Source organism: Anticarsia gemmatalis, chromosome 17 (assembly GCF_050436995.1).
Source record: "Anticarsia gemmatalis isolate Benzon Research Colony breed Stoneville strain chromosome 17, ilAntGemm2 primary, whole genome shotgun sequence".
Classification (NCBI taxonomy): domain Eukaryota; kingdom Metazoa; phylum Arthropoda; class Insecta; order Lepidoptera; family Erebidae; genus Anticarsia; species Anticarsia gemmatalis.
Window position 1 is genome coordinate 5207111 of NC_134761.1, and position 27427 is coordinate 5234537.

The following is a 27427-nucleotide window of genomic DNA, read 5'->3' on the forward strand; positions in this document are numbered from 1 at the left end:
GTATGTATAGACAGAATACTGAAAGTATTTTATGAATGTTTTGCATGGACATGTGCTGACTCAAGCACGTAATGGTGTATGGCGCGAACTGGCGGCCATGTTGGATAGTGAGCCGCGCCGACGACACCCGGTGCCATTGTACGTCGCTTCCGGAAAAGCGCACTCTTTGGGGTCACTGAATGTACGCTTGTTAGCTTTAATAGCGTCTCTTTTCAGTAAAGAACTAGAATTAATTTAATTAATGCCAAGATTTATTAATTACTATGATTGATCATGATTTTGAGGAAAATGTGGACTGCGTGCATTTCAAGTATTTTTGTTTTGTAAAATAGGTATTCTTAAAGGAAACAGCAAAGCATTTTTTCATAAACTATTTCGGCAGACAGATTTCTACGTTTCATGTTCAACTAAAAGTTATAATGATCATACAGGTCGCTCGCATTGGATTTGTTTAACAATAGGCTACGCATGTCCATAAAGTATTATAATTTCGGTTCGGTCACCGGCGTCAGTAAACGTGGACCACTATGGAAAATTAGCGATGCGTAGCGATGGTGTGATTCGCTCACATCGATGCTCTCCCATTGTCGTCCCCCCCTTAATGTGATTTAACTGAATTATGGTGTAGAAATGGTCACAATTTAGTTTCGGCTGTCCAGTGGTATGCCCGTGCTGTGATCCTGGTGTACGCCACTAAACGACTGTGTGTGGGGTGATTACTACCGACTAGAGAATAAGAGGTACCTTTGGACTTAGTGAGACTGCAGTGCTACGCGCCGCGTGCTACGTGTCGTAGGCCGCCTTCAGAGAAAAGCTCAAGTAAGTTTCCGTCTCGGCGTAGCGCCTACGTCGCATTTAAAGTATTCCAATCCATTTTTCTGGCACCTTTGCCTGAATGTTTTAAAATAAATTAACGAGTTTAACAACGAATAGAAAATTGTCGTGTTTTGTTTACTAATCATATAACAATATTTTCACTAAATATTTAGTATAATTATACAAGATTAGTTCTGGAATGTCGGTCGATAACAAAAAGTATAAATATGTAGTTTGTTTTCAAACTCAAATGTTAACTTGTATGATTATGATAAAAATGTTTAGTTACACAAGGATTTGTAGAGATAGGTATATAAAAGAAAGAGGAAAATCCGAAATAACTTACGAATACACGTTTTTGTTATCAGTACCAATATTTATCATATTATTTACTTTTATAAAGTAGCATTAGAAATAAAATCAACGTCACGTACATACATTGTATTTAGACACAATTAAATAAACGACTGTAGTTATTGTGGAGCCCTTTTATAGTTAGTGGTTTAGAATATTTAATTAGTAAAGGAGCATGGCTGGTTGACGTTAGGGCGGCGTCTGCGCACCGTTGTGTGACTGCATTATGCAACCAGAGTGCGCTAGGCACGTGCAACTACATTACAGGCCCTTAAAAAAACATATTCTGTTTTGTTTTTATAAAGACTACTACCGAACTAAGAGTTGCTCTTGTATCGCGGGGACTTTTACAAACATACAACTTACTTATTATCTGTTGATCGCACAAGTATTGGTTCCACTGAGTGGAAATCGAACTCACTATCTTTCGACGCACCGGTAGTGGCGTGGTGGTCATCGTTGCCACTGCGTCACAAACGCGTCAAAATGTTCATTTTTTAACAATTTAATTACACGATATAAGCGTCTGTTTATCTTTAATACTAATATTAACATACCAATAGTCGAAAAAACTAATTTACGTGAGCCAAAATGTTAATTTTGCTGCGTTAATTAGTAGCGTATGCAGAAGGCTTCTATAAAACCACGTTAATCTAAAACAAGCATTGAAAAGTATATTCAAATTGTAATTGACAATTAACTTTCACTAAATATAAATTAGTTGAAAATGTAGAAAGCCCAACATTTTTGTAGATCGTTGTCCACGCTAAAATTATTAAGTAAAAGTAATTTTATCGTTGATCAATGATCATGCAACAAATAAGCAAAAATAAAAGTTATAATTTCAATGTATTGGATTCTTCTAATACCGAATGTCCTAACTGATCTTAGTTCGTGGTTTTGTAGTAGTAGCAGTAGAATGTTTACTTACATTTCTATGACGTTAATGTGAAGTACTTATCGATATAGTATTGGGTTTTTACTGTTCATTGTCTCACTACTTCTGCAATTTTGCATCTTATCTTATCAATCAACATATTATGTAATACGTATTACCTTTTTATTTATTTGGACTAAGGTGTAGAGTTTGTAAACTATTTACGTGCGGTCGACCTATTTTATCAAATGTTTCGACGACCTGGGTGTAAAATAAGGGATTAGAGATTTAGGGATGGGCCTGTAAGCCTGAAATCTGATTACTTTTTGCAGTGCGAACTGTTTGGTCACGTCATAGCCGTATTTTTGAAAAAAAATGTTTTGAGATCTTTACAAAATTGCAGTATTTATCTAAATCCCTGGACAAGGAAGCCTCGATCGCATTTTGATAAAATCCCAAACACATGGCGATCACGAGGACACGGTGTTTGTTTGTTTGTAAAATATAAATAGTTCAGATAACTGACTGATAAATACGACGGTTATCTGTTCAATAAGGTTAGATGTTTTGATACAAGATAAGTGACATGCAAGTATCACGTGTGTACGAATGCATTCCAAGGTTTGTTTGTGTGAGTTAATGTTTGTGTGCTCTCACTGATTAAATAGACGATATTTTAAGTAAACCCTACATTGTCGTAGTAATAAGTAAATATTATTAGACAAGTGATGAAATTTGCTGTCTTAATTTCTTTTTTACTACACATGTAATCGACATGTCTTTATTCTAATTGATGTAAAAATATTTTTTAGCTTTGCATAGCCAATTGACTTTCTTGAACAGGTTTCATTTAGGTCTTCATAAAAAAATGTTTTCTCCTAAAATGTTAACATGTTAAGTGTCACACATATATTGTGAAACTAATAAGGACACCGTTGGCTTATTACTGACGATAAGCAGGCAGCACTTTAATTCATAGCCTTTTGGTTTCTCATTCTCATGTAATTAATATAGTATTGTTATGTCATTAACTAGAATCAATTTCAGAAGCCAACATCTCCCTATTCTTAATTCAAAGAGATATAAGTGTGGTCATCAGTATCTGAATAATTAATTGTTATGTAATTGGCTGAACTAATTTCTATTTATAATGAGGCGATTTCAGAATGTGCAGTTCTATTGATGTCTCATCTTCTGGTATGAATAACAATTGATCTTAGACATGACATGTTATGAAGATATTTGAATGAGAAAACGTTATATTACCGATATCTAGTTTTTGTATCTCTACTACTCTACTCTAGGGACTACCGATTATCGAGAGATTGACATTTAAAATGTACTGCAAAAATTGATCGAGCTAAGAATTTTTCATCTATAACAAATATGTAGCAGCTAGTCCGTTGCCAATGCTAGTGGTAGAGAATCGCGTAACAAATGTTCGATTCTATAATAACAAGGATTGAAATTTTATGCTGTTGCAATGAGAATAATTAATTAGAGAAAAAATTAAGCCTAGTTGTTCTCGCAAATTCAGTATTGGAGTCTAACTACTGCATTTACGTATGGTTTACCAGGCATCTTATCGCTTCAAACTCTATTACGTCCTTGGTATAAAATATGCATTTTTATGGCGTCTTTAAAACTGAACGTGAATGAACTTTCTCGAGAATGATGTAAGCACGTGTAACAGTATAATCTTAATTATTTCCGAATTAATATTGCAAAATGCTAAACCAGAAAGATAAGGTTAACAATTCGTTACTTGGATATACACTCAGCGGCAGAAAAAGTGGCCCAAAGCAAAACTACGATAAAACTTTTTAGAATATCAATATATGGTTACTATTTTGGCTATAACTATTAGTTAAACAGTTTATACACAAGTTTACTTACAATTTACACTAAATAGTCGTAATTTTTAATCAAAAATGGGAAAAATTAAAAAATACAGCTTTTGTCGAAATCGCTTACTGAAAGTTTTTGCAAAAACCTAATTCTGCACCAAAAAAAAAACTAGTTTATACCGCGTGTTACCTCCTCTAGCATTTATGGTGACCTGCATGCATTCTGGCATGCTTTGGAGGATGTTTTAATTACTTCTTGAAGAACTTTATCCCACACTCTGACTAGAGCGGTTCTTCGCTCACCAAGTGATTCTGGTGGGTTGGGCAGTGCGCATACACTGTTTTTTAGCATGTGCCAGACATGTTCTATGGGGTTGATGTCTGGACTGTGAGCAGGCTAAGCCAGTTTTTGAATCCCGATATCAGCAAGGTGCGATTCCACAACGCGGGCGCTATGAGCGCGCGCATTAAACTGCATTAGAGTTAATCCTCCCGACCAATGAAATCCATAAGTGGTACAACATGGTCTTGGAAGATTTCTTCAATGTACCCGGCTGCTGTTAGGCGCTGATCTACGATGACAAGCTCCGTACGTGCCTCCAAACATATACCTCTCCATACCATAACAGACCTACCTTTGTAACTGACCGTCTGACGTGTTGTGTTGGGAAAAAACCGTCCTTAATGGCGTCTTTACACTCTCTCACGACCATTTGGTGCTCTTAATGCTACTCAGCACTCATCGGTTAACAAGAACTTGCTCCATTGGTCGATAGCCAATTCACATGTTTACGAGCAAATCGTAATCGCGCAACTCGATGGTGTCTCTCGAGTTCTGGTACTCGGGTTGGTCTTCCTGCCTGTAAATTACGTTCTTTTATCCTTCGCCTCATGTTCCGTTCACTAAAAACGACTCCGCGTGCCGCTTGAAGCCTCTAGTGAATCTCAAACGCTGTCAGAAAGCGGTTTCTCAGCACCTCGAGGTTAACAAATCGGTCATCTCTTGCGGATGTACATCGTGTTCGTCTAATTCCTAGTCGCCGCGTGTAGAGACCAGTCTCACGATACCTCCTAATCGCAGACCTTAAAGTGGTACGCGATACATTGAAAAATGCAGCCACCTCTCAATGGTAATGGCCCTGATCGGACAACAAGACCACCTAAGCCACTTGTTCAGCAGTAAGTGGCATCTTCAAATCTTTTCTAAAATCTAAATAGACCAATAATCAATAAAAATCATAAAGAAAATCGTTTCCGTGCAGCAATATTTCAAAATACAGAATTCAACTGACCTCTCGAATCAACACTGAATTCAGTTCTAACACACATTGTTAGAAAAAGTCATCCGTCACTTAAATTAATCTGAAATTCAACACTTCATAACACTAAACAGATCACTTCGCAACTACTTACAACAATATATCTTTCATATATTACTTAATTTGTTTACAAATTCACGATAAGCGCTTGGGCCACTTTTTCTGCCGCTGAGTGTATATTTAACATTGCGCATTATCTTTGAGGAGAAATTAGAAAAATAGGCACAGGCCGAAATAAATAATGATTTTTAGGCAGGTACGAGAAATAATGCGAGCTTATTTAATCAAATTAAAAAGTATTATATGTTTTGTTTTCCCTAAGATAGTCACAACACGCATGTTTATATGTTCTTTACTTGTAAACCACAGCTGTGTAATCATATCATTAGATCACACACGATAATAAACTATTGATGATGATGACCTTTAAATAACACATTAGTTATAGCAACAAATAGTTATACAGAAGTAACTGCAAGCAAACACAAGGATAATCGAAAAAATATTGACATGAAGTCTGAATTGTAAATAAAGTTACATAATGCATTGTAGGAAATATATTATTGCACAGATATAATTATGTGAAAAATAGGTTCCTGTAATCTTGAGGAATCACCGCAAATAGAAAAACAAACTGTAGAGTGAAGAAAATGAGCGTTACGTACAAATTACTGAGGATCATAATTTACATTTTGCGTTAGAAATGCGTCATTTTAATATTTACATTTTTCATAAAGCAAAACACATAAACGTCCTTTAAAACATTACAATAGAACGGAATGTTTTGTTTAAACAGTTTTATTATAGGAAGTGTGCCGAAACTATTATTTCCCACGAGTAGACTGGTGGGTTTTATGAGGTTTCCCACAGAATCCTGTTTCGTAGTCTAATTTCGAAATGTTTGGAGATGTTTAGGAAACGGTCGGCCTGTCCCTGATACCTCTTGCGTCACTCTATGTTTCCCACGAGCCCATCCTAGCCCATCCCACTATCCCTACAATAGATCCTCGAACAGTTTTCACACCATTTCGTTTTGCATGATTGGTTGCCGTGAAAAGTTCACTATTTGATCAAATGAACATCCGCATTGTGGTCTTTGAATTTGAGGAACGTTGGCGAACAAAGAACTTTCACTAAATAGGTTAATTGCTAAGCTTTTTGTTGGTTGTGTAAACTTGTGTTAGTGTAACCTTCGATTCAAGCTTCATAGCAGATAGTAGACATGCTATGAAGCTGAAAATATTTGTTGTTATTTTATATTATTTACTTATAGTTCGTATTGCTTTGGTCTCAATACTTTGCCGCAAGGTGCTGCACAGTAGTCACGCTTAAATACTTCTTGTGTTGTTTAAAAAGGTGTATTCTTTAAATCTTTGTCATTATCGGTTGACGATCAACAACGCACAAAACAATAGAATACTGTCAAAAGGATAACAAAACAAAAGAATTTGACGTTCTAGATAACAGAGGTTTTATGAGCATTCACTCACATTATTATTTTACGGATTTTATTTTCTCTAAATATGTATGGAATTATGAATTATGCAATAATGTACTTAGTACTGGGAAACTTAAAGATTGCTCTCGGGTTTGTAGCAAGGAATGTAGAGCAGTTGTTAGTTGTTTGCGGAAAATATTAGTAGATAAACCATATTATCTTAAACGTGATACGACTTATAGGACACGCTAGCCTAAAATCTCTTGTAGCAAGGCATGTGCATTGTACAACCTCGACAACAGATGGCATACATTAAATGAAACTAAACTCTCCTATTTCAAAACTATAAATCACAATCGAGTATAAATTTCAGTTCAAATGACGCTTAATTGAGGCGAACAATACACGGAATGTATTCAAAACTCATCGATTCTGCAAACAGGCCAGACACCGATTTCACGGCAAAGATAACTGTATCAAAATTTGGTAGCCACGTCATTTGTCCAATTGGCCTGGCGAGGACATCGCTCGACCACAATGTACCGGAAGTAAGCATCCGCTTTCCATCGGCACATTTTTTTGGAAACACCAAAATTTTCATAGTCCAAGCCTTCGAGCCGTCATTGTCATGTAGATGTGTGTTTTGTTGTGCGATTTGTACTAGCCACCTGTGGTATGTGGGTTGATACTTGCGAATCTCGCCGCTACTGCGCATTTAGGTTCGTTTAGAAAAGAGTATCTACCTGAATTATACAATTTCACCACCTTTGTAATAAAACATTATGATATAGTAAAATCAAGCAAATGAACCAAAATTCAGAATGTGGAAGTATAAAAATATGTGTTCCGAATGTACATTTCTAAGGTAGCCAATAAAAAAAATTAAATGGTTTAAAAAACGACGATCCACGAGGTTTCATTAAAGTCTCACCAATTTTTCCTTTTTCATAATAACACCATCACGCTTAGCTAGGGTATTGATTACATACCATTGGGTTATTAAAAAAATAACAAACCTAGAAATTGAAAGAATGTTATTTAATTCCTTTACCTTGCGACATAACAACCCAGTTATTGTTATTAACTTAATTATGAAATAGTTCGATACGGGAAGGAAAACTTCGAAGGAAACTGATAAGTTATCATAGTAATGATGTTCTAATTGTAAGCAAAACAATGGCTGAACGATTTTATGTCCGACGCTTTAATAGGACGAGTACTCTCTTTATTCACCTTCCTTACTTAAGCCAAGTAAATAATATAATTGCATCTTATTTAATTATATTAAAAAAATCATAATTTATTGAACTAAAAACAAAAAATCGAATATTATACTTAAATATTAAACTGCCTCTACGGTCTAAGAAGAAATATACAAAAGAATTAAGCTACTGACTGAACACTTATTACTTTTGATTTCCGGGTCGGTGAAATGGCTTTTCTGATTTCTATAAGAATATTCTCATAAGCGCTGAGACTGATAACGTGCCAGGTGTGTATGGTTCGCTCGCCCGCTATTACAAAAATATTAATGGCGACACTTGAGTGTAACTCTGTACATCAGATGCATACAGTAACTTCACTTTTTGAAAACATGCTTCTTGCACCATTAAAAACGCAAGAACCAGTTCCACTTAATAATATACGACATTAAAACCAATTACGTCTATGAAAAGAAATATCCAACTGTAGAGGTATAAATCCACTAATGTCTAACTGGTAAAGGACCTCAAAAGACCATAAGATTATAAACCTCTACGCTTTTTTGTTTTGTAGGTTAATGTTGTATATCTCTGAGGTACAGAACTATTCTGCATCTTCGGGGAACAAAATTAAAATAAGTACAATTCAACGTTTTTGTAAGGAAGTACAATGTTCTTGACAAAGATCATAGTGCTTACTCATATGTAATCAGTGTTCTTTGTTCTTTTCGTTAAATGCAAATGTTTGCATCCAAATAATCGGCTGTTTTGCACGGTTCGTTTTTGTTCTAAATCTGGTAGTTAAACACAAAAATGTTCTTTTATTATATTTATTATAGGATCAGTCGTTCCACACGTGTGAGGTGAACTATAACAAAGAATTCATGAAATGTTTTTTAAAACAAGCGAAGTGAATCATAAGGATGAATAGTATTTTTTCAATCGTTCAGTGTCAAAGAATCGATTTATTACACAAAAGCCGCATTTTTCTTTATTTTAAACAATTACCTACATCATTTAAAATGCAGCGATCCTCAGTGTCCAATCACGTGTGCTAATAATGTAGGTACTTTTGTATATAAGAAGCTAAAGAACTTTTTTTGTTACGTTGAACAATCAAGTATGCTATGCTCTCGTAATGAATGTTTATTGACTGTCAAATCGCAGAACAACATACAGAAGTCGGGTAATTCCCATAAATTAAAACTATAAAACAAAGTTTATCATATTGACAATATGTCCTAGTATTAAAAAGCTTGTAAAAAATCAGGTTTATGATTGGCAATTTAACTAAAAAAATTGCTATTCCGTTGAACTTTCACAACAATATATTGAATACAATTAATTGCATCCATTTCACGGCTTCGGACAAATAACGGTGTCTATGTCAGATCCGTTTCAATTTGTCGACGGACATCGATAAATGTACTGTTATAATGTTGTCAATGAGTAGTGATCCATGGGTTTTGTATATACCATGAGTACTTGCACCGACACTTCGTGCTCCGATAGTTGCAAATGTTTTATTAGCCAATTGTTAACCGGCCCACCGGCTGTATTGGACTACTGATTGTCAGGAATTTGTGTCATATCGATATGATGATAAATATGTTTTCACGCATTTCTATTGCGATTGAGATCAATGACATAAATAAACTTGAACAGACACTTTGTAGTTTTTGTTTTTTGCTCTCGGTTGTTTGGCCATAATTTCATAATTTCCCTTGTATGCTTCAACATACAAGGGAAATTATGCTTATGCTTATGAAATTATAATCAGCCTTGTTTTCGTAAAAAATTATGTAAACATGAAATAGTTTTTATTATTAAATAAATATAATTATAGGTACTGCTATTTATGTATCTATTTTACTTTAATCTGTCGTAATTGTGGTCGGGGTTGCTACTCCCGCATAGGCCTTTTCAGGAACGAACGAAAGTGCACTAATTCTACCTGACGCCACCTTAATCATCTGATAAAGATGTATTTAGGCCAATGATGACTGCTTTTTATGTATTTAGGAAACAAAAGTTATAATATCCTTTTTGGTCAACAATGTTTAAAGCTTCACATTATGAAAAAATCATACTGGCCGTTATATGTCAAAATATTCATGAACAACCATTAGACCGTAAAAGAAAAAAAAGCTTTTATTTTTTTTGTAACACAAATGGCTATTAATATATTTTTTTAGGTGTTTCAGTCTGTATTTTATTCCTCTATTATAATAAAATTTTTAATAAGGCTTACGACAACCTCGTTTCTTAGCTAAACTGTATTTAATTGGTGCAACAAAATGTGTAAACGTCAAAATTTTATTGATTTTTTATTGATATATTGGAGTATTATTGTGTGGTCGGTTGTAGCTGTTTTTTTTAAATACATCCTTTTACACAAACTGGCCATTTTCACAATAATTTAAGAAGTTTTTTTATAACAAAGGAATACAGCATTTTTTTGTTTATGTTCTTTTTGTTACGTACTTAATTCGTTTTCTTTTTGCTAAATAAATCGACAATAATATAGATTTTTTCTTGTCGTGGGTTGCAATTACTCGATTAGCTGCTTGTTGCTTGCTTTTCCTGTCGTAAAACTATCATCACGAAACAATATATTCATGAATGGCTTTCAAAGAGACATGAATAATGGTGAATTTTTTTCTTTCCTACGACGTAATGCAAAAGGTAGATATTTGTATTTTTTTATATATTACCTACTGCTGAAACTGCAGCGTGGATTTGTTTAATTATTTTAGCTTATATTATATTTCTTACTTTAGAAAATTTACGTAATGAAATATAGAAAATTCTCTGAAACGGATAATTGTCTTTTAATGTAGCAATAACATTGCGATATTTATAGTTAAATAGAACATCATTTTACAATAATGGAACACGGAGCCCCATAATTTTCTCAACTGAAGGTCGTCATTACAGCTAAACGTTTAATTTGAAGCCTGTCATATGCATGCATAATATTTGTTTTGTTCAGCCTTGCTCCCGATTGACGTACGATGTTGCGTAATGAAATGATCATCGTTTTCCGAATGACATATTGCATACATTAATGTAACTGAGCGTTTCGTTTTGATGGGTTTTGCGAACATTAACATATTGCGAAAATGCCCATGTGTCATATTGTTTATTAATGTTAATCGTAATATTAAGTACTGATTACATATTGATATGACTTAACGTTTAAACTATCAAGTGCTAATGAACCATGCCCTATATATTTTCAAACTATCCAGCCCTTTAATTTATTATTAACTTTGAATTCTAATTTGTTTGTAAAAATATCACACCAATCGTAGAATTTCCTATTTTTTTTGGATGAGAGTTCTAAGAAATATCACAGGCAGTTAAGGTTAGCCGTAGTTACCTAGTTCATAATAAGCTTTTCTCACAAATTTTCAGAATAAAGTGTTATATAATTTATGTGTTGTACAGGTGACCATATGTGTGGTCGGTGACGCAGCGCCAGCGACATCGTCAGAAGATGAAGCCCCGGGGGGCGAGCGTCATGCACGCCTTCACTGCGCTCACCATGCTCACCATGGCCAATGGTAAGATCGCGAGAAGTCTTGATATACTGTTTAGAAATAAGTATATTACCTATCTGTTGGTAGAGTACAGGGGTAAGGTAGAGTTCTATAAATCAAAGTAGGTGCTACTATTTTGTATTGTTAGGACTCGAGAGATCATATTTTCTTGAAATTGCATAAAAAAATCCCATTGCTGTAGCAATTGATGAGCAAAGGTGGAATGAATGAATCATGAAGAGAAAAGTAAAATTATTTGTATACTAGCTGACCCGCAACTTCGCTTGCGTCACATAAGAGAGAATGGGTCAGAATTTTCCACGTTTTTGTAACACTTTTTACTGTTACTCTGCTCCTATTGATCGTAGCGTGATGATATAAAATATGCTTTTTTTCACGAAAAATATTCTTAAAATTATTTATATCTCTTATTATAACGAAGTCGCGCTAAGGCATATCCGCCATTAAAACAGTTGCCATAACAACGGAATTTTGTTAATTTAATGTCATTATAATATTGATTATTCGCGACTTCGTTCGCCACCTGAATTTTCCCGGGAAATGCGTCATTTTCCCGGGGTAAAAAGTAGCCTATGTCCTTTCTCGGGTATCAAAATATCTCCATACCAAATTTCATGCAAATTGGTTCAGTAGTTTAAGCGTGATTGAGTAGCAGACAGACAGACAGACAGAGCTACTTTCGAATTTATAATATTAGTATGGATTTATAATATTAGTATGGATTATCAAAGCTTGATAGTAGGTAGTAACAGGAGGAAGGAGGAACAGGAGTAATTAAAGTGATGCTTGGGCGTTGGTTCAGTACAAAGTGTCTTAGTCTGAGGAAGAATCAGTTTCACAATTAAAGTACAAAGTTCGGTACTTGAGTTCACTGTTTGAACGATTTCGTTTATCAAAATTCAATATGTACACAATAGTAATCCTTGCTACATGTACCATTTGGTAACGAATGTAAAGATAATTTTAATCTACGAGTTATACGCAAACTGCGCGATACTGAAGATTTTGTGTCCAAACTACTTAATAAATACCGGAAAATGTAAAACAATAAACACGGAAGCTTGGTTATGAATTGTTTGTTTGTTAACACTTGTGTTTATTGACATAACTGCGATGTTGACCAGAATAGCTTGATAAATATTCTAAACATCTGTCATCGATAAACATCTTTCCCGTAACCGAATTAACAGAATATAAATTATATGATTTCAACTAAATCTTAATTTCATATGGTTGTTTTCATCACATCTGTATAAGTCAAAAATTTTAGCCCACTACGTGCGGGTTGGGTATTAGATTTTACTTTCATTTCAAAGAACGATTATAATGAGGTTGGATATTTAGTAAAAATATATTATTTATTTATTTTGTACATATGAACATTACAATTATTGTTTATTTCAAGTAAACTCGCAAAACTTAGAGTTTTGCGAGTTTACTTGAAATTACGTTTGATGGCGAGAAGCGCACTTTTTACAAGAATAATAACGTAACAATAATAAACTATAATATAGAAAACAATATCACATCCATCAATAGGTACTATTTAAATTATACATAGTTGTTATTATAACTAAAACTGTTTTTGTTTATTTACTGTTTATGAAAGTAGACATTATATTAGGTAAGTAACTCGTCTCTTATCAACCATCTCAGCCTAGGTTCACATTGCGTTCATGTTTACATACATATTTTATTTTGAAACAGTCATAGGATGTAAGGAAGATGGCACAATAGAACAATGACTTGATTGCATTATTCGCAGCTCAAACAACTTGCAACCAAGGGATGGGTCGTGTAATGTACGAGCGACTTCCCAACCAACAGTTACATGGATTTGATGATGATGTTGTAAGTAAACATAGGAAGCAACACTTCTTTAGTATGTGATTATGTTATTGCATTATTTTTCCGTCTATAAACAAAAACACATCCATGCAAATTATTTTTCCCATACACTCTATAAATGGCTATATAAATCGATTTGGGATCTAGAGCATTATTATAGTCACAGAATTGAAGTTCGTTTATGCCTACTTAATCGTAATGATTATTTCGTTAATGTAGTTGTTTACTAACAAATGCCAGCAGTGTTGCAACACGTGATGCAAATCCAGTTACACTCGATTTAGCGATGCATTATTCATTTCTCATTAACATAGGTACGCGAAACGGCGCCACCTTTCCGCGTCTTGGAGAAATGCCAGGACTTGTGCTTACGTGACCGTTCAGGGAACAGCCTGGTGCGAACCTGCAACTCTATTGACTTCCAACCTGGAGCTCGAATAGCTGCATTCAGTCCTGAACCAGAATATGAGGAATCAACCTGCTATTTGACCAGGGAACAAGCCGCTCCAGAAGGCATTGGCACCCTTATGATAGTACCAAACAGCGTGCATTTCAACGAAATTTGCCTAACGTGTAAGCTGTGATTACCAATATCAATATTATTGCTGAAATATCCTGTCTTACACAATGCTTATTGTGGTTTTCACATTTTAGCGAATCGTCCGGAGCGTGAATGTCCATCTCGTCGGTATGTTTTCGAACGTCACGCACGCAAGCGTTTGAAACTGCCACCTTCTGATCTCAAGGAAATCATGGTCGCCAACCGAACTGAATGCGAAGACAAATGTTTGGGAGAGTTTAGTTTCGTATGTCGTTCTGCTACATACGATTCTGCTTTGAGAACTTGTTCCTTGAGCAGGTTTACAAGGAGAACGCATCCGGAGCTATTAGAGGACGACCACAATGCAGATTATTTGGAAAACACGTGTCTCAATGGTAAATATTTTGAAACTTATTTTATCTTCATACATACATTGTAGTATCTATACCTATCTAGACATATCTAGGGTAGTTTTTAAAACACAATTCGTTGAATTTTAGCGGAGCGACGTTGTGATGGTCTGGCGGTATTTATCAAAGAAGAAAACAAACGCTTGGGAGGACCTTTCGAAGCTGATGTGTTCTCTAACATGACGTTAGACGAATGTCAGGCGATGTGCGTTCGGGCTGAAAAGTAAGGAAACCTCTTTATGTGTAATATTGTAGTAAGTCCATCGCAAATTGCAGTAGCAGAAATTGTGGCACCATAAAATACTAAAATTGTCTTACGTAAACAGCCTGCTGCAAATATTAAATGATTCTTGAACCCAAAAAAGACAGTACAGACTCAGTCGGTCTATTATATGTGTTAGACGCATTGCTCCATATTTTCCAGGTATTTCTGCCGTTCGATCGAGCATGACGCTATGACGCGTCAATGTGTACTTTCGGAAGAAGATTCGGTGTCTCAGAAAGACGACGTGACGGTGAGCGCGTCGCCCACCCATCACTTTTACGACCTCGTTTGTCTTGACAATCGTGAGTATTATCAAGTTTGTTTGTTTTTCTTAGATAATAATAGACTTCAATGTAATAACAAGTATGTAGAGTTCCTAATGACGTTTTGGTTTTCAGTTTTAATAATCTTAATTAATAATTAGCGTTAATTGTGTTTGTGTTGTGTCGAGTGATTACCAATTGTACATAGAGTAAAAAGCACATTAGATAAAATAATATTCATAACTTTTTTGATTACCGACTATTAATTTCAATATAACAGTTCCCGGTGTCTAAAAAAATGCACGATTCCTCAATTAAAAGTAGTAATTATGATTACCAATTAACATACTAATATTATACTGCATGAAACCACATTAAGGTTTTTCTCACGATTATGATCAGTCTCTCATCGGGTGACAGCTCGCGGCACGGAGTACCCGGACAACAGTGTGACGTCACACCTGTTCTCGCCCGGTCGCCGGCCTGACACCGCCTTCCAGAGATACAGGAACAGCAGAATCACCGGCGAGTTCCACTCAGAGATCACTGGACGATCATTGAGCGAATGCTTAGATGAATGTTTGAGGCAGACCAGCTTCCAGTGCAGGTAATGTATCATAGTAATGTACTTGGTTACGTTGTCAATGTGCAACTCGAACATAATTTCGACACGCACATGATATCTCTTTTCAGTTGACGTCCATATATTAACATAATTTATGGAGCAGCAAAGGCCATTTTACTAACGCGATTTTCATTGTTGAGTGTGTAAAGATAACAATACAAGTACTCAACTTTTCGGCCTTGTAATCTTTCAAAAACATCAATAAAATATATCAGTAAGTGCTATATTATGGACAGTAATAATCCACATTTTGATAGATGATATACAACCTAAAAATAAGACATTCTGACCTATAAACAACAAAAACAAGCGAATTATCTTTAAAATGAAAAACATCAATATTTCTGGCCAGTATTTGTGTGTCATAAATGTAGAGATAAGCCGTGATGAGTTCGTTGTACGATTGCGTGTATGTTGGCTATTTATTTCACGCTAACATACCGCTGTGCTCTTGAATAAAACAATATTTGTTCATCTGAAATGATTGATTAGTTGCTCTGTTTTTATTTAATAACGAGAACGAGAGATGCTTGGTATAATTGACCACTTTTGTTTAACCACTTATTGGATTATAGGTTTTCAGGCAAAAGCAGTGTCGGAAATATAATGATCACTCACGGATATTTCTTGAATCCAACTGGTTTTTTAGTAAAGTTTATTTCAAGTTAAGAAATAGGCCTTAGTTCCCAAACGTTTAATCCAAATGCAGATCAACTGTTTTGGGGAATGGTCTATATCAAAATTTCCCTAAAAGCAACACAATGAGCTATAAACACTAAAGCAAACTTTTTCATTTGTAACAGCATTGCGTGCTTGTCGGCTATTTGGCATACGTGTGTTGACAATATTGCATTGTTCAGGTCGGCGGTGTACAGCGACCGCGCCAGGACATGCCGCCTGAGCAGGTACAATCAGAAGGACGGCATGCGACTACTTTACGATCCTGATTTCGATTATTATGAAAATTTGATGCGTGAGTATCGTTTGTGTTTCAACTCACTCGTTAAATACATACTTAATAATATGTATACCGTAGACTCCGAGATTCTAAATGATGTATTTTTAAATAATGAGACATGCGAAATTCAAAAGTGAAAACGAGATATTGTTTCAAAACAATACTACAGTAAATCTATAATGATTAGGATTCCCAAAATAGAATAGAGCAAGTGAATAGATTTAAGTTAACTATTCAATACAAAGTAATACACACAGAGATGTTACTAGTAGGTACATCTACATCAAAAGTAGGTAACCTTAGATTTGATTGCGAAAGAATAGAGCCACTTACATGCACAGATTGTGCCGTGACCCGTCCATATTCATTGCACATGGCCTGAGAATGTTTAGACGACACATGACGTATTGCACTCGGAAAAGACGGGAAGGAAGATACCAATAAACGTATCAGTATGAATTGGGATTAATAGAAACGAGCGCAGCGTAGTAAGTTTATTATTAGTAGCAATCAGGGGTGTCAACCACAACACTGTGTAGTAAACATTTACTATCAGATTACTCATAATGAATGACTCATTGTCTGCATTGTATGTAATTACTTCGACTTTAATTACCTTGCAGTTAGCGCTGAATACTGTAAGTTACATAAAAAATAACATGCACATGTATAGTGAGATATTTTTAAATATTCCTTCCTTCTCCGTATCTTTAGTGCATATTCTCAAAACAATAAAATGAATTTGCAAATCGTTCCCACTGGATTTCAATAGAAGCATTATTAGTAGTTTCATACTCACATCCTTAGACTCTTGGAAATTGGTTTAACAAGGCACGTTCGTATCATACGACATTGACCCTTCTGGGTCTACAAATAGTTCTCTTTTATCACTCTTATTAGTGTAGATTACAGGCTAGGTGTCATGTATCGTAAATAACTTAGATGTGTGTCTCAAAAAGGAAATACTTCAAAAAACTGAGTTAGAACCAACTAACTAAGAATACACGTCCGTGGGAGTTAATTTGTCTTGAATAGCCTGTTGCCTTGTTACCAAGTGTAGCTTGCCGATGTATGGTTTGAATATGGTGCAAAATCTTGAGAGCAATTATGATAATTTTTATTACACAACATATCCATCCCTACTAATAAATAAGTGGGGTCAAAAATTCTGTTGTTTTATTACTTGTTCATCACTCATTTAATACAATTGAAGAGTTGATACGCGTGTATATGGATCATTAGCTCTCCTATTTTCAAAAGAGCCGTTATTGACTTTGATGTATTGGGCATCCAGATCAGCTAGTGGGTGGTGAGACAGAAGCAGGAAGTCCTGGGACTGGTTCACAGGGCAATTGGGGTCGCCCAGCTACTTCCACAGGTTCGATGCATGGTAGACAGGAACGGGTTTATGTCTTATTGATTGATGAATGATATCGTCTATATAAAGAGTAACTTTCTTCTCTAAATCTTCGTCAGTTGCTTTTATTTGTATTTTCTTAATATATTTATTGAAATAGGAATCAGTTAATGTTTTGTACAGTCAGAATAATAATAAAAGAGTACGGTGACAGGTTATGCAGTTTTTATTATGGTCTTGTGACGCCGTTTCTTATTCTCATTTTGTTTTTGTGAACTGCATCGACTGATAACATTCAACAATCACTCGAGACTGTCGTAGTAGTAGGTATGAAAGGTATATGGATTATTTATATTTTATTATGTCTGCTTCGGCCAGACGTTTTGACGTAGACTGTTGTTTTTGTGTAGTTGTAGATACAGGTAATTCAGGTGACATTGAGTATTTGGTAAGATACCTATAGGTATAATTTATTTTCTGTTTTTTGTAGACTTTATTTTATTATAACTCGTAAGTAGGTTTTTGTAATAGTAGATAATGTTTAATTTAAAATTGTTTGTTATTTAGTTTAAGTTTTAATTTTAATTGACGCATGTTAATATTAAAGTAGTTAGTTAAAAGTAGACAATAGTAACTTCTTTCGTTAGTAGTTAGTTGAGTTTTACTTGCATGCTATAAACCCAGCTTGAAAGATCACTATTTAGAACACACTTTTCACACAGGTGGTAATAACGGCGGCGACCGGGACCGATACCCGGCTGACGTAGACCGCTATCCGGATGACGACCGTTACGGAGATGACGACCGGTACGACCGTCGACCGGAAAGGTACCCAGACGACAGGTACCCGGGCGGTAACGACGACCGGTACGACGACAGATACCCTCCCGGCGTCGGATCAGATCGCTACCCGTCTGACAGATACCCACCAGGCGTAGGCCCCAGCCGATACCCATCAGATAGATACCCAGGAAGCGCTGACCGCTATCCGCCTGGTATCGACCGCTATCCACCTGGAGCTGATCGGTATCCACCTGGCATTGACAGATATCCTCCAGGTGCCGATAGGTACCCCCCAGGCGCTGACAGGTACCCGCCCGGTGTCGACAGATACCCACAAACAGCTGGCAGGTATCCTATCGCCAGTGGAGATCGCTACCCGCTTGACAGTGGACGATACCCACTCTACGACTATCCCACTAACGATATTGGAAGATATCCAGTTGACAGATATCCAATCAGTAGATACCCTATAGATGTATATCCCGAACGGTACCCAGCAGAAAGATACCCAGAAAGATTCCCCGTGGACAGGGAAAGATATCCAGTTAACCCAATTCGAGGTAATAGTGGTCGGTACCCAGCTAGACCCGGTTGGTATTCCAGCCGGTATCCTGACAGATACGATCAGGACCGCTTCCAAGGAGGTAACGATTGGGGACGTTACCCGTTCAGTCGGTACCCGGTCGGAGTGAACCGAGACCCGGTACCGCTTGGCGGCGACCGTTACCCCGACTTATATGACAAATATCCGCCGACCGGATCGTCATACCCTGGTGAGCACAATAATGTACAATACATGACTAACAAGGTGTAACGTTCGTTTGTTCGAGATAATGTCAATGAGGTCTTTCACAGCAGGCTACGGTCGTGGAGGTTATTACGGAGGACCAGATTACGTAGGACCTGATCGCTTCCCGGATAGAGGAATTCGACCTGGTCCCGACAGGTAAACAAAGATAGATATTCTAGAATATTTTTCTAGGCCCTACAAATTGGAAATTAAAATGGTACTGTGATATTTTTTGGATAGATTCCCAGTTGAACCGAGACCAAGTTTCGGCGTGCGGCGACCACCCATAGATAGGCCAAATGGTTATCGAGGAACTTACCCACCCCCAGGACCCGTCGAAAGACCAATCGGTAAGAAATTCTATTTACAAATGATTTACACATGATTTATTATCAACAAAACGTTTTAAATAATAAATTTATTCCTGATTGTAAAGGTGGACCAGTATACGGAGGTGCTATTGGAGGCTATGAACCCGACGGTCCTGTTGGTCCACCTGTAGGACGACCGCCAATAAACGGCCTTAACAGTCCCATCGGCGGCCCTATTGGTGGTCCTATCGGAGGACCCATCGGCGGGCCTATTGGACCGGGTGTAGGTGGACCTATCGGTGGACCACCAGTCGGACATAGACCTTGGCAAGGATCTCGATGCGAGGAAGATAGCTTCAGACAAGTCGGCAGACAACGTATGCAAAGACGATACGTGCGTCGTTTCACTACAGCTCACTCCTTGGCGCACTGCCAGCGGGAATGCATAGAAGCCAGAGATTTCATCTGCCGGTCGTTCAACTATAGGTAACAGAATCAGCGATGATGTAATGTTTGTGTTGAATATAGTGCACGACAACTGACCTACATTTCGTCACCAGGGACGGGGGTTACGTCGGCGAGCCGCGAGACAATTGTGAGCTCAGCGATCGTGATACAAGAGAACTAGATGCTGCTAATCCTGCACATTTCGACAACACTGCTAATGAATATGATTTTTATGAAAGAGCTCTAGGACGGATAGCTGACGACTGCCTAGATGGTAACAGTTGCTCACACCTTAACTCAAATGGATGTGATTGAAATACATTAGGATTACATTTTTTCTCTTTCGTAGTTTCTCAAGTTTGTAACGAAGATGGAATGGAGTTCACTCTCCGTCTGCCAGAAGGTTTTTACGGTCGCATGTATACGTATGGCTTCTACGACCGGTGTTTCTTCCGCGGTAACGGTGGAGTAGTCAATGTTCTACGTATCACTGGTGCACATGGATACCCGGAGTGTGGCACGCAGCGGGTTTGTATATCTATTACTTTATTAAGGCAAACTTAAATATCAAATATCACGTTATTATCCAAATCATGTCACGTTTTGTGAAATAAAGTAAACAACGGCGATATGTCGTCTTAATTTTGTTTAAGACCAAAAATAGTACTCTTTATCTAGTTAAACAAAGCTGCGGGGGTCGCGTTGACACTATCAAGCTAAAAGATAATGTAGAATGTAAACTAAACCCGTTGTTTATAAAGAAATAAAGTGCGCACATAACAAATCGTAATACGAATGGCACTGATGTTTTCGACCTGTAGGATTTTCGTTTAAGGCCACCTGATATAACCTGACATCTTTATTTTTCGTTTACTAACTTATGAATCCTGGCTGGTGACCACAGTTTGAAGGTATGATGTATATGATTTATTTCAGTATGGAGATACAATGACGAACATAGTAGTGGTTCAATTTAGCGACAACGTGCAAACCTCTCGAGACAAACGGTTCAACTTGACATGTCTGTTCCGCGGCCCCGCGGAGGCTGTGGTCACGTCCAATTACATCGGCGCCGGGTGAGAAACACTATCAACTAATGTGCTAACGTGCCTATTTGATAATACATTGTTTAACATAGGAAAATTTACCAATGTTTCGTCACGAATTCAATAATACGTGTATAACTGCTGCTAATTGAATCAGAACATTTTCGGAAAGTTTTTATCAAATAGACATTAAAGTTTACATTAACAATGTAACAGATTTTTGCGTGTTTTCCATGAGTTCGCTTTTGAAATGTTTTCCTCTAGATTTGCAGTGTTCGTGATTGTTTATTTTGAGTTTCCTAAACACTAAATACTTCGTTGAAACATACTCGTTTGTTTATTGGTGGTGTATTTTGGGGAAATATGTGTGTTTCGTATTTAGTTGTTTTTTCGAAACGATTTGTTTGTGTTTGCTGCGATTTACTTTACATTTTGAAGTTACTGGAATGTAGATACTTATTAACATTTGGTTTATTTTGTAAGGTAATTGAAGTGGTTTTGAGTGCTGTTATTTCACTAACAGCTACTAACGACGGACTTTGAATGAATGTTTATTTATTTCAAATAAGTACTACATTTCTATGTAATCCTTGAGTTGTTTATCTTGGTTTTTGTTTTCGTTAAATTCATTCAAAGTCAGTAAAAACTACAGATAAAGACTGGCCTCGAATCTAACCGTAGCCTTGGGTATGATTTGGTCGACAGGTCTGGCAGTCCCATACCTATCGAGTATCTGCCTGAAGAAAGCTCTCTCAACTCTAAAGTGCGTCTCATGATCCTGTATCAAGGAAGACCGACTACCACGATAGCTGTTGGAGACCCGCTCACATTTAGACTGGAAGCTCAGGACGGATATAACTATGCTACAGACATATTTGCTACAAATGTGATCGCGAGAGATCCCTACTCAGGGCGATCTGTGCAGTTGATCGATCGTGTCGGGTATGTCATTTTTATATCATATTCAAGTGTTATGTCCTCGCTCTCGTTACTCTACATTGATTTATTTTCCAGTTGTCCTGTCGATCCGGACGTGTTCCCTGAATTAGACAAAGGTCGCAACGGTGATTCTCTCGAAGCAAGGTTCAATGCATTCAAGATACCGGAGTCTAACTTCTTAGTTTTCGAGGCCACAGTGCGTACCTGTCGCGACGGATGCCAGCCAGTAAGTATACAAAAGAAATTAGTAAAAAGCAATTTGCTGATTACAAACATGTTTGTTTCTCTTTATCTAAATGAACCTGTCAGTTCGTAACCTACAGTTTCAATTACGTCAATGGTTTTAAAATATACAATCATCGAGCTTCATCCAGTTTAACGAGGTTATCGGACGTTATCATCGGATGTTGTTGGGTCTGCATTGAATAAGAACTGCTGTTTATGCAATTTAACTTTAGGTAGCTATCGCCTTTTTGAACCGGTGACCTTATAAGTACTTATTAGTATCTTATCTAAATATATCACGTGAATAACACATGGTTGTCATCTATTTTCCTATACTTCTCCGATATAATATAGGAAATCGAGATAGAGTTTATCTTTCTTTTGATATAATTATCAGTTTCTAGATTGTGAGAATGTTGTACAAGTAATAACTATTCGACCCCTTATTATAACTGTTCAATACATGTTTTTATATATTTTTTTGCAATATAAAACTGGTCCGTCTTTGTGAACAAATGCCAGGTATGTAAATAGGTGCTGAGGTAACACCTCATCAGGTGCATTGCATTTAAATATTGGCAGGACATTGTCTTCACGGTAACCCATTGTTAACACTTCTAACTTCCGTATACCTACCACTCCTCTTATCCTAGCTATATTTACAACTTACATTACTACTTTTTGCATTTTCAAGCTTTCATTTATTAATAGACTAGCAGTAAAGATTGTCTGGGCATTTTGGAAAACATTCTTTGTTTCTCCAGGCATATTGTCCAAGTCACACTGGCAGATCAGAGCCGTCGTTCGGCCGTCGTCGCAGGGACGTGAACTCAACACTCGGAGCAGAAGGCAATGACACCGCTGAGGCTAAATCTGACGATACCAACGACACGTCGGATAAAGACAAGTCAGAGGATAAAAATGCAGGAACCGTTTATAAAGTGTCGTATGAAGATGCGACTGTCGACAAGTATTTGAAGGATGAGGTCGAGACGCCCAGTCATGTTAGGAAGATGATTGAGGTAAATATATGTAGAGTTATTTATAAACAACGTATTCATAACTAGGTTAAATAAATTATTAAAATAAATATGAAATGAATTAGCCTGCCCGAGACCGCGACCATTGTAACTCAGTTGAATGAAACATCGAGTGACAAACAAGAGAACTTCTAAATTCGTTGGCAATGAAGTACTATATAAAAGTTTCAGTTAATACTTAAGTTTATGGCTAAACGCTGTTATGGTCTTCGGATAAATTGTATCATAGGCATTGTACTCGCCAATCATAAATTTATCTCTAGCTCATAATAGGATCAAAGTCAATGAACTTATATCTGAAATTCGAATCGTAAATAAGTGCTATTAGATATTATTATTTGATGTTGTTGAATCATTATTCATGTCAATTGGAGCTCAGCTCTTTTGAAATACGATGCTCCATTTTAGTGATTTAGGTTGACAGCTGAACGAGTTTTATAGTTGTTATCAATGTCCATTATTTTTATATAGTACCTACCTAATGTCAAATTATCATAATAAAATAATACCTATTACTTGTATTCTTACTAATCCCCGCGCTAAGCCGTAAAGCTTGTGATAGGATTGGTAGAGCTATGAACATGAGTACCTAAATGAAGGGTTTCCTTCAACTAAGCTATTGGTAACTTTAAGATAGTGTAATTTTCAAAACAGTGATGCACTACCTACCCTTTTTAATATGTGTATAGTCTTATTGCCTTCAAAGTATACATTTATCAAAGCTCATATATTCCACAGGTATTCGACAACCGTAACGAGTTACTGGAAGAGAACGGCGAGAGTGATTCATCTCCAGTAGTGTCGGCGGCCGGGATCTGTGTGCCGCCGTACCACTATAGGGCGCTACTGGTGGCTCTTTGTGTTCTGCTGTCTTTACTACTGGCTATGTTGACTGCTGCACTTTATATCTATAGGTGAGAAGTCGCTATAAGTATAAGGGACTATGACTAAGTATGTGTATCGAGCTGAAAAAACTGCAATTTAGGGACTTGCTACGACTGATAAGGTGAGGTGTGGACAAAATCACTATCATTATTTGTTGACATTGTATCGCCCACGTCTTGCAGTTGCAAGACGTGGGCGATACAGTAGACCTTGAAAGCCATGTGGGTATTAGATAATTCGAGATCGATGATCAGCGACACTGATTGAAAGAATATCATTGTTTACCTAGCAGTGGGATGTTGTAGGCTAGGTATAATCCTTTCAATATCTTCTTCTGATTGGGACTTTTTTGTAAGACGTTCGCATATAGGTACGGCGTGTCGCGACAGCCGATTAGTATTAGATTTTTCACGCACCTTGGAGTAAGAAAATTGGAAAAAAATATTTCGAAATTCACAACCAATCTAAATGAGTTCTCAACATAATTATTATAAAATAGAAATATCTAGATTTCTCAGTCTGTTATTATTATGTATGTCTGTTTAACATCTCGGGACTATAGAGTCCCGGACTTTTAAGAGGCGTGCGTGGGGCCGAAGCCAACACGTAGAGGCCCATTTAGACAGCTTTAATATGCAAAAAATATGTAAGGTGTCACAATCCGGTGATTATCCCTGTGAACACTATGAAATGCTCCCAAGGACAATCACCGGGCTGCGGGGAACTATGATATAACTACGGGAATAAACTACTAGGGCTATTGGATGGGGTGCTGATGGATTGAAAATATGGGAACTACGGGTGCTATGGCGCCTGCCGACGACAATGTTGAAAAACACGTGAAAATGGCAGGCGGAGACTTGCCAACTCACAAACTGGGCCACCCTAAACAAGTCGCATCAATAGCAACAAGGGGGCAACAGGGACGTGAGCGGCTGAAGGACGGAGAGGCTTCGCTGGACGTTAAACTCAGCTCACGCGCCTTTGCTAGGCTCAGGCATCACTGGCCCACTAGCCATCTTACGCTCAGCATCCGTCCTCCGAACAGAGTGGGAGCTCTGCTCTTGCGACTCCACTCTGGACGGCCAATGAAGGCAAGCCAGAGGCGGGGGACCGCTTCCTCGTCAGTTTTCACTCCGACCAGCCAACTAAGGCAAGCCGGAGATGAGGAAGGGTGACTTCCCCCTGGAGCACTCAGGTACCGCGGGGTCGCTACTCCCCGTCACCTCGCCTCAAGGTGCCCTGCGGGCTTATTATTATTATTATTATCTAACTTACCTTGACATCCAGTTGTACTGCGTACAATTATCACTATTAATACCTCTTCCGTTTACTTGTTTGCTCTGCTATCTCAATATAATCTATTTATGCAGTCAGTAGGCATTATCTGAACAACAGAAAGGTTGACACATCTTTACTTATGTGTCAATCTAATTAAGCTATAAATATACGCACAACCTACAAGAGCATTGCTCATAATCGAGTTCTAATATTTAACATTACTTAGGTGCATAATATTCAATAGGTACTAAATTTTAATATGAGTATTAAATTATAAATACTGATACTTAGGTCTCAAGTTGGATTTATCTGTGGCTTAACAGTAGATACTGGGCATATTTCGCAATTTATCATTTTAAATTGCCAATTAGAATTGTTATTGTAGAACATAAACAGCGTTATTAATACATGATTGTATAACATTTGTTTACTTTTCCTTGTGCAGGCGATACTGGCGGGTACTGCGCAAGAACATTCAGGCGTCGTCGCCTGCGCCGGCGCTGAGGCCAGTGACCCCAGGACCCAGGCCCACACGACCCTCGCTCTTCTCCGCATCGCATCTGCATAAACCCTTCTCATTGAGGTAACGGTGTACTCGTTTGCGATGTAACAATTAATCACAATGTACCGCTACTCACTCGAAATGTTATTATGAAACAAAACAACCCGCATGAATCATTTTTTTATTTCCCCTTTCATTAAGCGTATTGTTAAAACAATGGGCCATCTTTGATCAATATTTTTCGGTAGGTATACCGTATAAGTCATAAATAAGTAGACAGGTGCTATCAGCTCTGAGACTCTGCGTCATTCGTGTCAATAAAAAAAATACGTCTCATTTTACTAAGACTAATTATGTATTTAATTGCAATACCTACTTATCTACTGACATGATAATGCATGAGACAGTTTCATAATAATAGATTAAGTGCACATAATAGGTACAATTATATTTTTGGATTTTAAAGGATTTAAAGCAACTGCATTGATATGCGCAATTTTTTCGTTACAGTGGCCTTGGAAGGACGTTCGCCGAAGTGGGTGAAGAAGCGGGCTCGTCGGGACGTTTAGCGAATGCATTTGACGACGGCAGCGAGCCAATTTACACGGACCCCTCGTTGTTTGAGCGTTCACGGTCCTTGCGCTCATTGCACTCGCTGGACATGAAGCCAGAGAGACGTGACCACCGCGCGTAACTTCCCGCCAAAACGTTTATACTCTGTAGAATATAGCAGTTTCATATTAACAAGATCATAGTTGAAAAATGTCGCATTCCAAAATGATAAGTTTTAACAAGGTAATGGTATTACGATTAGTGTCGCTAAACTTGATAAAATGTGAAACATTTTTTTTATATGAGGTCGAATTTTTGTTTATAAAGTATACCTACCTAACTCACTGACATCGTTTTGAAACAATACCTACTATATTTTACAGAGTACCTATGTATTAAGGGGTAATCCGACTGCAGCTAAAATTCTTTAGGTCAGCAAACTAATGAAAACTATGCTAAAGATGCCAATCAATTTTAATAATAATAATTCGAACAAGCGGCCGGTGAGCACCTTTTTACAGCATTTGCAATTCAATTAATATCTAACTCGAATATTTATTTTAAGTACAATTTTGGAATGTACCTTTTGCAATCCGGTGTATTTTTAACTGCCAATGCTCAGTACTTAATCTGTCTTAATGAATGTTGTATACTTTACATGAAATATTGCATAGTTTATTTTAACATTTTTTATATGTATTAATTTGAAACATTTTACTGTAAGTTGCTACTAATAAATATTTTACAGTGATTAAACATTTTTGTTTTAATTACTTCCTAGACTTTATTTTCAGATATAGGAAATACTGAACATACAAATAAGTTATATTTGTCTGTTGGTTTTATAAAGGAGACACTTCATAACTGTTGTAATTTTTTTATTTTTGGCTACAAATAAATAATAATATTATGTGAATCAAGTAGTTAGGTTTTTATAAAAACC

The 27427-nt window shown here is 36.9% G+C and overlaps 1 protein-coding gene across 6 annotated transcripts; it reads left to right on the top strand.

Moving 5' to 3' along the window:
- The first annotated feature begins 654 nt into the window (after nt 1-654).
- On the top strand, nt 655-27234 carry nompA (no mechanoreceptor potential A). 6 transcript variants are annotated; one of them, XM_076125154.1, is made up of 23 exons: nt 655-819; nt 11304-11419; nt 13182-13267; nt 13579-13837; nt 13919-14200; nt 14306-14438; nt 14640-14782; nt 15146-15350; nt 16229-16341; nt 17621-17704; nt 18406-19239; nt 19322-19412; nt 19497-19606; nt 19693-20053; nt 20128-20288; nt 20364-20542; nt 20951-21090; nt 21766-22002; nt 22075-22225; nt 22989-23246; nt 24003-24178; nt 25876-26013; nt 26443-27234. In XM_076125154.1, the coding sequence occupies exons 2-23, from the start codon at nt 11353-11355 to the stop codon at nt 26624-26626; spliced, it is 4392 nt and encodes a 1463-aa protein (XP_075981269.1). In that variant the 5' UTR covers nt 655-819; nt 11304-11352; the 3' UTR covers nt 26627-27234. The 6 variants fall into 6 exon arrangements, with proteins under 6 accessions (XP_075981269.1, XP_075981270.1, XP_075981271.1 ...); XM_076125155.1 differs by having other exon boundaries at nt 19325-19412; XM_076125156.1 differs by having other exon boundaries at nt 15164-15350.
- Nucleotides 27235-27427: the final 193 nt, after the last annotated feature.

What these genes read in the sequence shown, in the direction of transcription:
- nompA (XM_076125154.1), top strand. Translation starts at nt 11,353, where the DNA reads ATGAAGCCCCGGGGGGCGAGCGTCATGCACGCCTTCACTGCGCTCACC. An exon ending in CATGCTCACCATGGCCAATG is followed by an intron (nt 11,420 to 13,181) that starts GTAAGATCGCGA and finishes CATTATTCGCAG; the next exon opens with CTCAAACAACTTGCAACCAA. An exon ending in ATGTGCGTTCGGGCTGAAAA is followed by an intron (nt 14,439 to 14,639) that starts GTAAGGAAACCT and finishes CATATTTTCCAG; the next exon opens with GTATTTCTGCCGTTCGATCG.